General features: G+C 48.0%; 1 protein-coding gene across 2 annotated transcripts in view; it reads left to right on the top strand.

Moving 5' to 3' along the window:
• Positions 1-12,830, top strand: part of LOC135908483 (high-affinity choline transporter 1-like) — a 34,466-nt gene extending 21,636 nt beyond the window's left edge. For both annotated transcript variants that reach the window (XM_065440286.2, XM_065440295.1), the window contains 4 exons: positions 335-552; positions 3,395-3,596; positions 4,934-5,280; positions 11,751-12,830. In XM_065440286.2, the coding sequence (XP_065296358.1) occupies positions 335-552; positions 3,395-3,596; positions 4,934-5,280; positions 11,751-12,242 (1,259 nt within the window). In that variant the 3' untranslated portion in view covers positions 12,243-12,830. The remainder of the gene's footprint in view (positions 1-334; positions 553-3,394; positions 3,597-4,933; positions 5,281-11,750) is intronic.
• Positions 12,831-13,096: the final 266 nt, after the last annotated feature.

Raw genomic sequence — 13,096 nt, 5'->3', positions numbered from 1 at the left:
TTGCTGTTGTTGTTGTTGTTGTCGTTGTTGTTGATGTACTTTTTCGCACTTTCAGGAAATGCACAACCGTGGTTACAGACGGAACGTTTCTAACCACCAAGCTTGATATATATGTGCGCCCGTAAGAAAGAGAGTGTGTGTGTGTGTGTGTGTGTGTGTGTGTGTGTGTGTGTGTGTGTGTGTGTGTGTGTGTGTGTGTGTGTGTGTGTGTGTGTGTGTGTGTGTGTGTGTGTGTGTGTGTGTGTCTGCGTGTGTGTTTGTCTGCGTGTGCGCGCGGGCGCCTGTCCGTCCTAGACGGGGCCTCCGTTTGCCAACCATAGTCTCACTGGCGCAGACTTCACGGCCGCCGGCTACACCGGGGGTCACGTGCTTCGCGAATCCGAGCAGGCCGACGTCTTGCCGTACAGCTTACACTACCTGGTGCCTGTCTACGCGGCGGCCATGGGCCTCGCGGCCATCGCGTCCTCCGTCTTTTCGTCGGTCGATGCGTCGGCGCTCAGCGCAGCCTCGCTCTTCGCCAGGAACATCTACTTTAACTTCCTGAGGCCTAACGTGAGTGAATTTCTGCAAGCCGGCTCTCTTAAAGTCCCGGCCCTCTCGTCCTGGACAGCGAACGGCAAAGGAGCACTGGGAACCTCGGTGTTTTTTGGCTGCTGCATTCTGTCCAGGCGATTGCATAGCACAACAGCAACCCCTCTGCTGCGCTTGGTATTCAATAACTGGCGGGATAGCACAGTGGCGCGCGAGAATCGCCAGTATCTTCAGGTCACGTTACAAATTTGAAGCAGCCTGCATATGCGAAGATCAAGTCCTTGCGCGAGCAAACGCAGACACAGATTTACGCTGCCTTGCAGGAAATATGGGAAAAGGATCTGTTTATCCCTTTTTCATACGAATCGGCAGCACACGAAAGTGAAACGTGTCTTCACGGAAGCTGTTGCGTGTTTCCTTCGCGAGCCCACGGTCCGCTGCAGCGAAAGTCGCGCGATTCGCGGGTCGGTGACCGTGTTGCAGGTTTGCTCGGCGAGTGACGTCCTGCTTTTGAGTCGCTTCGGTGAAGGTAACACTTTTTATGCGAAGCATATTACGAGAGCTCAACCCAGCTCCTCAGGCGCGGCGGTGTCGCCTTCAATGCCACGTGACACCGTGACGTCACGACAGAGGAGAAGTGGCTTTGGCTCAACTCTTGCAAGATGGGCTGGGTGGGAATCGAACCAGGGTCTCCGGAGTGTGAGACGGAGACGCTACCACTGAGCCACGAGTACGATGCTTCAAAGCGGTACAAAAGCGCCTCTAGTGAATGCGGTGTTGCCTTAGAAACGAGCTGTTTCTCAGGTGTGCGTCTCTTGCTCAGGCGCACAATTCGTTGCCGCGCCGAACGCTGCGTTGCTCGACGCTCACCGCGTTCAATGCGGGGCGCGTATAGTCGCTGCGCCGTAGCCCATTGTCGTACACCCCTTGGCGGGTCGACGGGAACGCTGTCGCGTTCCACTCTTGAAGGCAAAGCAGAGTAACGCATGAGTGTTTCTTCGTCTAGCCGAACCAAATATAGCCAAGCAACAGCAGTTCATCAGGCTAAACAGCGGTTCAACAACTAAAATAAAGGCTAGTATGCTTCGCATCCTGGGCTTAACCTTAGCTAAGCCACAGCCATTTTTTAATTCTTTAATAATAGCACCTATCACTGCAAGCATGTTTGTGACATATAAATATACATATTCCCAAATGAGTGAGAATGAAACTGTACCAATTGCTTTATATTACATGTCTCTGCTGGAAGACATGTAAACACACACACACACACAACGGCTAACTTTAAATATACAAAAGGGTATATCTCGGACCATCATCACTAAGTTTCGCAACAAAAAGCTCAGGAAACACCTGAAAGACAGAAACATATGATATGCATACCAATTTGCACAAACGAAAACAATGTGGAGGGAAATGCGCCTAAGGTACGAAATGAAACAATATTAATGGCTATTTTGATGTATTTTCAAGCTGTATAGCGTGTCCGTGACAAGTATTCAATAGTTCGGCCAGTTTTCATCATGCACTGCCTACAGATGTTCTACACGTCTCTATATTCCATATTGTCCTACTACGTGTATCATATTGCTACGGAACAGTATTTGCGATGACGAAGAGGCGAGCAGTGTGAAGACGCGGTAGCTCAATTGGTAGAGCATCGCACGCGAAATGCGAACGTTGTGGGTTCGGCTCCCGCCTGCGGCAAGTTGTTTTTTCATCCACTTTAATTTCCACTAATATATCGTTTCTTTACTTCATTTATTCAGCGCAAGTAATTTCCCCTATGTTGTCCTTGGTGTCAGTGTTTGTTGGCTTCTTATGACAATGCCTTTCGCTGTATTTCGTCGCATCTCACGCATCAGCAATGAACGCGTCTCTCGGGCATGTTCGGCATTTTGCGGAAGCATGCGCAGAAACGTGTCCCCGCATTCTTGATCGCGGTTTAAACTCAATTTCTCATAGCTCGAGAAACGCATGGATCGTCCGAGCACCGCCAACCACGAGTCGAACCTCCGTAGTCGTAGTTTACCGCGGAGGTATAGTCTCCCCAAGACCAGGAAACCTTACATATGCTACAGATAATTTGCAAGTCTTTTTCTCGGGCCCTGATATCACAAAATCGGTGTTAACGGTGGGCCTCTTTGATTTGTCGTCCGGGACTGTCCGGGATTGTCGGCGAGGCGGCTTACGCAACGCTCATTGGAGGAAGACACCACCTCGGCCGGTGAGGAGGTTGTCGGGGACGGATAATCGAAAAGGCCCACTGTAGAAAGCAAGATTCGGCGAGTCCTGTGCTGTGTTGCGTGGTACAAAGTTCCCACCTCCGTGGCATCATTTATACGAAAGCGGCATCTGAGATCGGACAGTGTGCTCGGGCTTTAAAGCACCGCGTGCACCACCTGATCTCGGAGGGCATGATGCGGTTCTAGAGGGCATTTATTGTGAGCATTCTCAAATTGTCCTCCCAGAATGTCCCGCTCTATACGGTAAACAACGAGACGCCAACGCTGATTTCCTGAAAACTGCGCTTGGGCCACTCCTGGGTCAATATTTTCAAGCAATCACCTTCGCGGAGGCACGAACTGTCGCGATATATCGCGTGACTAGCGCGACGCCTCAGCGGCGGCGTCCCTGGCCGGTTCCTGGCACTATTCGAATGTCGCCGCGCTTGGCCCTGCGCCAAAAATTGCTGCCGCTCGTAAACATATCGATGCGTCTGGCGCTATAGTCATGCGAAATCTCCCGAACGTGAATGTCTTCCCGAAAGTGATTGCCTGGAAATACCGCTCGTGGGCAATCTATATACGACGACAAATCGAAGACACCTTACCCCTGAGACTTCGCTGCAACTTCCACGCAGGCGAGCTCGGAGGAGATGGCGGCGGCTGCTCGCATGAGCGTGTGCCTTTTGGGTGCGGTGACCGCGGCCATGGCGCTAGACGCGCAATCCGTCTACATAATGCGGAGCCTCTGCGCCGACATCATCTACGTGCTGCTCTTCCCGCAGCTCCTCTGTCTCTTCTACCTGGCAGAGCTGACAAACACCTACGGTGTACTTGCCGGTATGCCCGTTTTCTTTGCCCGTATGAAAGTACGTGACCGTGTTAGGTGTGTCATCCATGATGACAGCGCGAAAACTAGACAAGGACAAGAAGAACATGATCGCGTCCCCCATGCATTTGGAGTTCTCCACAACAACACGCTGTATTTTCATAACCTCTAGATCGAAGCTTGGCGGGTTAGTCGTAACCGACTAAATGTAATTCACTCCGTGTTGCGAAGTAAGCTCTTATTGTCTCATTTCATTTATTTGCTCTCAGTGCCGCCTTCTATGATGTCTCTCAATGTCGTAGAAGAATTATAGGTAGGAGTCGTTATTGCGAACACATAAACAAATTTCATGAAGCAACACGTGGTTCCAAACAGAAGTCCTCAACACCTCAGGATATGTGAGGGGACCACTCAAGCGGTCAGGCCATTCCAGTCTCCGCCTGTTTTACGACTCATCTGATACGCTCAATATGATCTTGGCAAGTTAGACTTCACCGACATGGGGGCTGCCTTCCTTATGCCGACAAACATAATTTTGTCATAGAACTGTGACTAAATATGTGGCACCCCTTTACACCCTCCCTTGTCCTTCACGCTCAAGAAAGCGTTGAGTCTGAGAGTCATGTCCTTTTGTATATCTATGCTTCTTATCCAAATATTGTGCGCTATTATCATATTTCCACTACAGCGCATATGGAATGGTCACGCTGTCTGACGCAGGGGACGAGCACCTTGGCGCAATTGGTGCAGCATAGCAACAAACGCGCCTCTGGAATAGAATTGAAAAAGACGCCGTTCAACTTCGTCGCTCTCGTAGCTCCGTATACGTTAGCGACATGTCACAAAGTCGGAACAGAATTATTTGGCCTAAGAATTGGCTTTATTTCCCATGCAACAATGCCCATGACCCCTCAGGAAGTCCGAGGCAGTGTATTGAATCGCAAGAACTTTGCGTTTTTAGCCCGTTCCTTTCATGGACATTCAAGAAATGTATGCTTACCCGGAGTTCCTTCCCACACTTCACAAATCGTTTCGTTCGCAAGTACGCATTGCCATTGGCCGGTCCAACATAGGACGGGTCAAACGGCGGCGTTCTCATCAAATAAATTTGCTGAATATACATAAACTGATGTGGACACTACAGTACAGGTGGAAGAGGAGGACATTGGCACATTTGCCACGGAGTTGTCCGCGCGCTCCGCCATGGCGCGCTCGCTGCAAGCAACTGCGAACTCTTTCGCTCGCACGACGTAAAAGCGTATTATGCGGAGGGTGCCGCGGGCACTCATTTATAAGCTGTCACAGATCAGCGCAAACACTCCACTGCACCCTTTTTTGGACCCCGCAGGCTTCCTGGTCGGACTCCTGACGCGTACGTTGTGCGGCGAGCCGCTCATCAACGTGCCGGTGATAATCAGTCCGCCGCTGTATCGCACGTTCTGTATGGTCGCTAGCTTGAGCTGCACCGTGGGCGTCTCGTACGCCTACCAGACATTGTTCGCGCGTCGCCTGCTGGCGGACTTCTTGGGCTGCTTCGTGGTGGTCGGCCAGGACGATCGCGGCCGGTACCTGGTGCGCAGCGGCCTGGGCTCCGTCTCGGAGCCCCTGCCGTCGAGAGGTGCAGCCGCCGCCACCAAAGCCGATTCGCCGGCCAGAACAGTTGCTCCCGACTCCAACAGCAAGGAGCCCAGACCCGTGAGACATAACTAATTCTCGGAGGGAAGATGCGTTTGACGCGTAGGGCAATTCACTTGGCCACGCTGAACTTATAAGGGATTGCGCGCGACGACAAAATAACAAAACAGCACGATAGCACAATAACGAAAAAGAAACAGACAAAATATCAAGCAAAATTTTGCTCCACGGAAATATGCCACTACTACCTGTTCAGCAACAGTATAGCGCAGTGTACGTATAGCGAAGTGTACGTGTACATTGTGAATCACACTTGTCCAGAGTAATCAAGCAGCCGATTTGGTCACCATCCTTTGCGAATGAAGCAAAGGCCACAGCACCATATGCTCGGACCGCACCGTATGCTCGGACCCTATAGCGCACATATTCTCGGTCCTAGGCTCGGTCCGTGCGCTATAGACTAAGCAGGGCTAGAATTCACAAAACGTTCTTAGGCTAGAATCATTCGTAAGAGCACATTTCGTCCAACTTGATGATAGACATATTATTAGCGAAAGCGACCGGCCAATGGCAGCGAGCAGTTGCTAATGAAAACCTTTGTGAATTGGGCCTCAGATCTGGAGACAGATTCGCAGAGCTTTTTGTTCGTAAGTGCCATCTGCCACTGGCTGATCGGCTTCGTAACTAAGTGCGTCGTCATGATTGGGTGACATGTGATCTTACAAATTGTTCTATCATAAGTATTCTTTTTTCTGAATATAGACTCTGGGGCCGTAATCACAAAGCTTTTATTCGTAAGTGTTCATTGCCATAGGCCGTTGGCCTTCGCTCATGATACGAGTAGCTCACAATGGGCTGGCACATTATTTTGCGAAGAATTATAGCCTAAATGTTTTCGGGAATGCGAGGCACTGAAACCCAGAATATGCCGGTACCGTTATGTAGCTTCTGGGGACGATTGCGGACTCGGTATACAGGTATATATCCCGCCAATCGAACACTCTATACGAGTGTTTTCACACTGATCCGAACGGCAAATATAACTTGCTGGCGTTTTCCAAGTTCAAGGCCTCACATCTAGAAGGGCCGTGGGTACACTATTTAACGTAATGGACAACATTTTGGATACACCACTCCTGTCCTAAAAGAACAACTAGATTCGCTATCATTATTGTATATGCTCTAATACCGAAGGCAAACTTTTGCTTAATGAAGGCAATGTGTTGAGAAAACTTAAGGTTAGAATCTAATTTGATGCCCAAAAATGATACACAATCAGAGACGGGTATGTGATGACCATCTAGAGTTATCTCAGGCAAGCCGGGTAGTATTGTTTGGCAAGAACGGAAAATCATAAATTGATTTTTTGAAGGATTGATAAGTAAATGATTGGACGAACACCAAGCAACAATATGGTCAAGCTCATTGTTTAGTTTAAGAATTAAGGTAGTTAAAGAATTGTCACGCATCGATATAGTAGTATCGTCTGCGTATAGTACACAATGTGCCAACTTAAGACACTGGGTAAATGATTAATATAAATAGAGAATAGTAAGGGACGTAATATGGAGCCTTGTGGTACACCTTGGTTAATGACTTTAGTATCAGAATAAGTACCTCCAAAAAAACTGTTTGTTCTCTATCATGTAAGTAGCTTCTTAGGAGGTTTAGTACTGCACCGGTAATTCCCAGGGCTTCTAGCTTAGTAAAATTAATGTTATGATTAATTGTATCAAAAGCTTTAGTGAAGTCCAAGAATACCGAACCAACGAAGTTGCCTGTATCAATCGAGTGACGAACGTAGTCGGTTAGGGATATTAAAGCCAAGTTAGTCGAACTGCCAGCGCGAAGACCAAATTGAGAAGACCGCAACAAATTGAATTTGTTTCAGTAATTATTTAGGCGCTTACAAAATAACTTCTCAACAACATTACTAATCGATGATAGAATAGAAATAGGTCAATAGTTAAACACGTCTGTTTTATCACCTTGCGTGTGTACAGGAATAATCTTAGCCCTCTTAAGCGAAGTGGGAAAAATGCCACATTTAAAAATATTATTAATTATAATACAAAGTGTATCAGAAGTAAGCGGTGCAACAAGTTTTAGATGAAATACAGCAATGTTATCTAAGCCAGGGCTTGTATTCTTTAGAGCTAATATCATGGAACATACCTCATCTGCAGTTACGGGAAAGAGAAAAAAAGAATTATTGCAGCGATAAATGGGATAGGTAGTAGTCATATGATTGCTGTATATATTATGGAAGTAGACACTGAAACTATTTGCTATGCCAGAAGAATCAGTATGGGCTTTAATGTTGTAGTTTATTTTATCAGTAGTATTACCGGACTTATGTAAGTTCATGAATGCATTAAGAAGTTGCCATTGTTTTTTTTTTGGGATTGTTCTTGTGTTTTGTAAATTCATTTTTGTAATACTGTCGTTTAGACTTCTTTAGCTAGTTATTCAGAATGTTACAATACTTTTTATAGCGTGCCGCTAAGCGTACATTAAAAGGTTTCTTTTTAATCTTTTTGTATAGGTTTCTTTTTTTCTGACACTATCAGTAAACCTCCCGTCACCCAAGGGTTACCGGGAAATTTAAAATGTTTCTTACATCTGACGGTAGTGGTGTTAGCGCGAACGGCTTCTAAAAAGATGGAAAAAAAACTATTGTTTGTCGTGTTAATTCAATATTATCGGGAACCAATAGGACTCGATTTCTTGCTGCAAACATGTGATGCAAATTGGCAATGAAACCAGAGGAAGCATGGGAGAAGATAGCTGTTATACTTGCTTGAAATGTTGAAAAGAAAGTGAAAGTGGTTGAAACACACAAGTTGTTGCAGCTGGAAGCCGAAACCAGATATTGAGCTTTATGGTAAAGCAGCGGCCATGTCCTGGAGTTCATTTTCTTGGCCGTTCATGCATTTGTGACACGATTATCCATGGCAGTGTTAGCCGGCACCACTGACGGCCAGGGTGGCGTACGTGGAGCATGCTTGCGTGGATTTCGTTCTGACATCGTTAGGCACGGCCCTCGCTTGCAGGGGGTTGTCTTTTTGTTCAATTACATTTCCCTTTTACTCGTTGTTTCTATTTACTTGTATTAAATATAACGGCAAATGTTGCCCTGCCTTCCCTGGCTTCGTTGTCTGTCGGCTTCACGTGGTTGTACATACGCCCACCAGTATCGGCACGTGCGGCACGCGTGCCGATACTGGTGGGCGTATGTTGAACGAGTGGCATAAAGCGCAGCAACTTTGTCTTAAAGGCACGTTGGTCTGGATGCAGGGAAACGAGCATAGGCTCGGGGATACGGGGGCGCATCATGGCAGTGGCTTCGGGTGAAGAACGCAGCTTTGTTTCCGGCCACGTTCTCTGCGGAATTCCTCCTTGATAACACAAAATATACATAAATACACACATCACAGCAAACATCATAAGAAAGCATTTCGTATTTCATATGTTAGAGCGAACCTTTCTAACCTTTATGTGCCTATATTCCTCGCCACGAGGTAATATTTATTCAGCCTCGTAGGGCCATTTCAGACGCAGGTGCCGATTCTGGCACTTTTCGCTTGAGAGTGCTCTTTTTGGTCTGTCGATTGTTCTTATATGCAAGCGCTTTCTGTGGCCGCACCGTACGTGTCCCCGCACTCGTTTCACCAAGTTACCTGTGACGGAAATCTTCACTTCGGATAAAACGAACCCGCTCGCTGTTCAAAAAGCTTTATTGGACAAGTACGTGGACCGCTAGACAAACCGTATCGCCAAGCTTAGGCTTTTGTGAACTATGGCGAAACTTCTGACCAATAAAGGCAGATGAAGCCTAGTACAAAAAGCTACAAGAATGCCTGAAACGACAACCACAAAGGTCCGACGGATCCATGTAATAACCAGGTTTCCTATGGTGGCTGAACAATCGCAGCGCCAGAGTGCCCACCAGGGATCTTGCTCAGAAACTCTATGCTTCCCGCAGCCATAAACACCTCCCTCAAGACAGACCCTATAAAGTCGCTGGTAGAGCGGCTCGGGCAGAAGCAGTTTACCTGTTAGTCGTGACAGCCAAAGCCCATTAATATTTTTAAAAAAACCATGGGCGCTATAACATATAACTATATAGGTAACGTAAAACTATATAATTTTAGAGGGGCCCTATAACGTAAAACTATTCCAATATGTTTCATTCCAATTTCCTAACGTCAACTTTGCGTAACCGCCGACGCAAGCATCGGGCGTTCACCTGCAGGGTTGTTTTAACAGACCAATCAAACGCTCTTCTCGTTCATTGGAAGTCACTTTTGTTTGCTTGAAAAATGAATAACGTTGCCTACACTGAGCGGCTTGTCTTATCTAATTGGCTCACAAGAAGCGTGGAGCACGATCAAGAGGGAGAGGGATTCGATGGGGCCGAGCCACTGCACTGAAAATCGATAACCGGATGAAGAAGGTGGTGCCAGCGTCTGTGATTGGCCCGTTTTCCCTTACTTCGCTTACGGTGGCTCGTCGACGATCGCGGCGGCATGCAACGGAAGCTTAATAATGACGCTAAAACGGACCCTCAGCAATGAAGAGTTGGCAGAATGAGGTCGTAAGCGTGCCGAAAGTGCTCGAAAACGTTACACGACCACGCAGGAAAGCTTTATTATACGCAAATAAACCCATGCTCTCCGGCAGGTGCAAGTCGCCAGTGCCTGAGCGATCGGCGGCAGCCACCTTTTATTCCTTTCGGAACGGGACAGCCTGCGGCTATTCAGAAGAAAATTCAGTTTTGTTCGGCATATTAATGCATCTTTAACGCGTACACGTCACTTTGACGCGGTGAGTTTTTGCGGTTCTGTAATGTCGCATGACAGGCAGGTGAAATGGTGGAGCCCGAAAATTTTGACCAATAGCCGAGGGCTAATGGCGAAAAGGCGTCGAATCAGAAATAACTATTGTGCTTTTATTCGGTCAAATCATCATAATCAGTGTGTACACGTCATATCAGATGGAGAGCTATCGCGGTTTTCGTGACGTCGCGTGACAGGCAGGTGAAGTAAGGGTGGTCCAAAAAAGTTTTTCACCAATCACGGAGGGCTGGTTGCAGAATTGGAATAGAAGAGTTTGGAATAGCTTTACGTTATAGCGCCCAGGGCCCAGTTATCGCTATAGCGTCCACATTATCACTCTTATTGGAAAGGGTCTTCCGTGCTTACAATTACCACAGCATGCTGGCCGAGTTGGAGACTGAACATGTTTTCACGGGTGAGCAGCGCAACCCGGACGAAACACAAAAAGGATGTAAACGATACGAGCGCAGACTAAGGATGTTTTTAGTCTGCGCCCGTATCGTGTACTTCCTTTTTTCTGTTTCGTGCGGGTTGCGCTGCCCACCCCTAGGGACATCACAAGCTTCTCCCGGACGAAAGTGGAAGGCGCAGGCTCTTTCGCCTACGTGGGGCGCTTCTTTTCTTTACAGTAAAGCTGTTAGCCTCTAGTTGGTCAGGAGTTTTTCTTGGGCTTGCTCTGCGCTCACCCAAAAAACAGTACCGCCGCCTAGCGGCCGTGGTCACTCAGGCAGACCTCAAACAGCGGCTGGAAAAGGGCTTTGTCTCTGAGTTTCCGCTTAACAGAATTATGTTTTCTCTATATTCGAATTACAATCCAAAACAATCATGTCTGCAGCTTGTGTGTTAAGTCGCATTTTAAGCGTTTTCTCACACAGTTTACTGTGAGAAATTCCAGTATTTCAACAGCGCACTTGCGGTTGGTGGAGGGCCTAGAAGAATCAGAATGTATGCTGCACTTCTGCACAAATGCGTGTGCGCGTGACGTATGTGTGTACATGATGTATCTGTCCTTGATGCCTTGGCACTCCGCGTGTGCTGCGGCCGTAATCGACATTATGGCAAACATTATGCAAAAACAGTACCGCCACCTAGTGGCTGCGGGCACTTGCAGACCTCAAACTGCAGCAGTAAAAGGGCTTTGTCTTTCAGTTCCTGCGTAACAGAAGTGTCTTTTCTCATATCTTCGAATTACAATCCGAAGCTATCCCGTCTGCAGCTTGCGTGTAAGCCATACTTTACAAACTGGCTGACGCAGTTTGCTTTGAAAAATTCAATTATTTTAATAAGTCACTTGCGCTTGCCGGAGGGCCTAGACGAATCATAATGTATGCTGCACTTCCGGCGCACACGTGCGCGCGCGTGTCACGTGTGTCACTTGGGGTGGTGGTGCTTGTCTAATGTCGGCGACAGCTTCGCTGTGCATCCACTTTCACAGGGTGAAACGGAGGCTGATTTTCTATAGCCTTCCAAGAAGCCTCTCGCACTGTATAGAAACGAAATTGTTGACCGCATATCGGGGCGCAACCTGCAGCAGCCGTCATGTCTCGACTCGCCTCGACACGAATGTTCGTCGTGGATGCGAGCGCTGTGCGCTTCGGGAAGCGATGCAGTGCAGACAAGCCTTGCTTCTAGCTCTCTGGTCTATTGAGAGCTTCAGTGAAGTATCACGATCTCGTTTTACGCTTTCATTAGGACGCCGGGACACCAGTGCCGCCAACTAACTCGACCGGGCGCCCCGGCTCCGGACCACGCGCGGACTGCGCGACGCCAGCCGTGGCAGCCGAGGCCGCGTTGTCGCAAACGCCACGAGCCTCGACTATTGTCACCCCCCGAGGCTCCGCGGCTGTGCCGAGCGTGGTGACACCGGGTCCGTACGCCTTCCTCACCGGGCTGGCGGAGTCCGCCAAGCAGCACACCTCGAGGGTCGCGGCGATGGTCGGCGCCTATGATCAGCACCAAGGATTGGACAGCGCCGCAGAAACGATCAGCGATACCAGCAAATTGACCAACGTAACAGCTGATCCCGAACCGCGCAAAACCTTCGCGTTTACGCCGAAGCAGCCCAAAGCCGACAGAAGCCGTTCGGCCAGTTCGCTTAAGAAAGGCACACGGCTGCGACGCCCTTCCAGTAGGTCCTCGTCGTCGACCTCGACCAAGTCCAAAAGTCAGAAGCAAAAGGCGTGATGGCGGACTTCGAAATCCCGAATAATAGGCCACGGTGGACAAAAAGCTTCTTGAAGGGCCACCGTGTGCGTGTGTGTGATTTGTACATAGTCTGCTTTGTAAACTGTGCTTTCTTATCCTGCTTCATATTGTTTTGCATAGTGTCCTCCAGCCCTGCGGCATATGTACTTTTCTCACGAGTGCATCTGCTTCTTTAATGTAAAACGCCATAAGACAGCCAGAAATTGACAGGCTAGATTGTAAATTTCGCTTTCCAAGTTTACGGCGCTTAAGTGCCATATTCTCCAATATATTTGATGTGCAGGCACTCATATAAATCAAACCTATCACTGGCTAAATGTGGACTGATGTTGAATAGTCCCGAAGGACTGCAGCAGTCGCCAAACACGCACCGTTACATCTTTCAACTAAAGTCACTGAACATGAATTATTGTGCTGCCGAAACTCGCTCGATACCGAAGCCCACAGCTCAATTTTCGCTTGCCCGTTATAGTTCGTGGGTGCGACAGTGTATGACCTACTGTGTGTTTACTGAGTTTAAGAACAATCAATGTATAAACAAAATAGGTTTTTCAAATATGTTTTAGAATCATGTTCGTGAGTCCACTGTGTGACTGTCAAGCAACAAATGTTCTAGGGGAGGTGGCTAAAGTTTGAGTAGTCACTAGCACCCAATGTTTTCATCCTCCCTACTGGCCTCCTCGTCAGAGGTTGTTGTGTCCTCCCCTTAATTGACAACGACTGGTTGTTGTCGACAATATCGTCCACGATAATGATGATGATAATGAAGCCTCAATAGCACATACCCAATATGGGGTATAGGCCACGAATCACCCGTAGTGCGTTTGATGTGG

The sequence above is a fragment of the Dermacentor albipictus genome, chromosome 1 (assembly GCF_038994185.2).
Source record: "Dermacentor albipictus isolate Rhodes 1998 colony chromosome 1, USDA_Dalb.pri_finalv2, whole genome shotgun sequence".
NCBI classification, from domain to species: Eukaryota; Metazoa; Arthropoda; class Arachnida; order Ixodida; family Ixodidae; genus Dermacentor; species Dermacentor albipictus.
This window is presented reverse-complemented; position numbering and strand designations above follow the sequence as displayed.